The sequence below is a fragment of the Sceloporus undulatus genome, chromosome 4 (genome assembly GCF_019175285.1).
Source record: "Sceloporus undulatus isolate JIND9_A2432 ecotype Alabama chromosome 4, SceUnd_v1.1, whole genome shotgun sequence".
Classification (NCBI taxonomy): domain Eukaryota; kingdom Metazoa; phylum Chordata; class Lepidosauria; order Squamata; family Phrynosomatidae; genus Sceloporus; species Sceloporus undulatus.
In genome coordinates this window covers 121447669-121449774 of record NC_056525.1, presented here as the reverse complement: position 1 = coordinate 121449774, position 2106 = coordinate 121447669, and the positions used below count along the sequence as shown (strand labels likewise).

Sequence of the window (2106 nt, the reverse complement as noted above, 5' to 3'; positions counted from 1 at the left end):
TATATATATATATATATATATATATATATATATATATATATATATATATTCTACCATTACAGATCCAACTAAATATTCCTAGTAATAACCCTTTGTTGTGGCGTGCCTTCAAGTCATTTCTAATTTATGGTGACCCTAAAGTGAAGCTATCATGGGATTTTCTGGGGCTGAGGGTGTGTGACTCACTCAAGGTGACCTGGTGGATTTCCATGACTGAACAAGGAATCAAACCCTAGTCTCCAAGGCCATAGACCAATACTTAAACCACTACACCGTTGCTGGCTCTCACTAATAACCGTAACCACAGATTACTACATCATTACATTTCTTATGGCTCAAAAACTCCACAAACAGTTTTTTGAAAAGACTTCTATTGGCTTATCCTTTGGAACCCACATTAGTTTGGCCATCTTGGGTGACTCCAAATGTGTTTAGGTGTGTACACAGTGATGCATACCAATGTCTACCTTTTATGGCAATCAAGTTTGCAATGAGCTGGTATTTAGAATGAATTTTTTTTTGGGGGGGGGGGAGTAATTTTCGTGCTGAATGTTACAAAATTAACTCAGCTAATAATAGGTATTCGCCTCCCACTTCCCCCATGGCTTCTGTGGCTTTTCACACAACCTTCTACACCATTTTGTGTCAGCAGACTTGTCCTCCTGCCACTAATCTGCTCTTTGAAACTCCAAAAGCCCATTTCCCCACCTTCCCTACTTTCAGGAAAAAAAATAATCTGAATCGAGTAAAACACTGCAAAAGTAATGAAAATGTGAATACATGTTGTGAGCTTTCTACATATATACAACATTTGTAGCATGGAGAGATTTGGCTTTTGTCACATGCAAGGACAAAAAATCCTTAGGTTTTCTCTCCTTGGGGCAAAATTGTAGGATTTTTTTTGTTCTTTGGGACTTTTTTTTTTTTAATTTGCAAAAATGAAAAATTGTTGTGCCAAAAAAAGTTATTTCTGCCTCTCTCTCTCTCTCTCTCTCTCTCTCTCTCTCTCTATATATATATATATATATATATATCTGCAGAAACCTGTATTTTGGCCCAAATACTGTTTTCTTCCAAAAAAAATGTTGGGTTGTTGTTATTTTTTGCTCCGCAAAAGTTGTTCTTTTGCACATTTTTCATGTAAAACATTCCCAAATGAGAAAAATCTCACCAAAGTTTGACCATTTTCTGAACAGAGTATTTTCTGGCTTTGACAGAGGGATTCTTTTCATCTTTAACACACATCCACACACAGCAGTCTCATGAAGAAGCAGAAATAATCCAGATCTCCCCATGCATGAGAAAATAAAGTGTGGGGGGAAAAGATACTAACCCAACTCTGTTTCCCTGCTGGCTGCCACCTCTTCATCTTCGCCTGCTCCATTTGTATGATAAACTTGTCGGACCTGGAAACCAAACCTTTCCTCCTCTGCCCTGTGCTTCCAATCCCAGTCCCTTGCTTGAGCACTGGAGTTACTGGGGAAGAAGTTCTGGCTTTTGAAGCCCATGCCTCCATGCTCCTCTCCCTGTGAGAAACGTTCCCCAATGCCTTCTGGTGCAAGAGAGATCCAAGTGGCATTGAAATCTACAGGAATGGGAGCGACTGCCTCCTGATGATTGTGGCTGGGCTCCGGTAAGTGAAGATGGAGAGACATCTTGAAGATAGGGGAAACTGTTTGAAGAGCTGGTGAAAGCGTCCTTGGCACTGTGTAGTCATAGGTTACATGGGGCACTTTCCCATTGAAATTGTAGTACTGAGTTCAACAAAGAGAACACAGAGAAGAACATGAAATAGAACACAAGCTATAAACTATTGAATTTCCCTTTCTACCATGATGCCAAACAGCACTGTGGTCCAATTTGGAACTTTCTAAGTGATTCCCCTTTCTCTCAGCACCTTCTCTCAGAACCTTCTGAGAAATTCCCACAGAACTCAGGATTTAAGGTGATTCGTTCCACTTATAGAATCATAGCATCGTAGATTTGGAAGAGACCGCAAGGGCCATCCAGTCCAACCCTCTGCCATGCAGGAACTTTCAATCCAAGCATCCCCGACAGATGGCCATCCAGCCTCTGCTTAAAGACCTCCAAGGAAGGAGACTCCAC

General features: G+C 40.7%; 1 protein-coding gene across 1 annotated transcript in view; it reads right to left on the bottom strand.

Moving 5' to 3' along the window:
- The window catches only part of LOC121929034, a 15176-nt gene that overhangs the window by 1165 nt on the left and 11905 nt on the right, over positions 1–2106 (bottom strand). The window contains exon 2 of the mRNA XM_042464357.1: positions 1334–1754. Within this exon, the coding sequence (XP_042320291.1) occupies positions 1334–1754 (421 nt within the window). The remainder of the gene's footprint in view (positions 1–1333; positions 1755–2106) is intronic.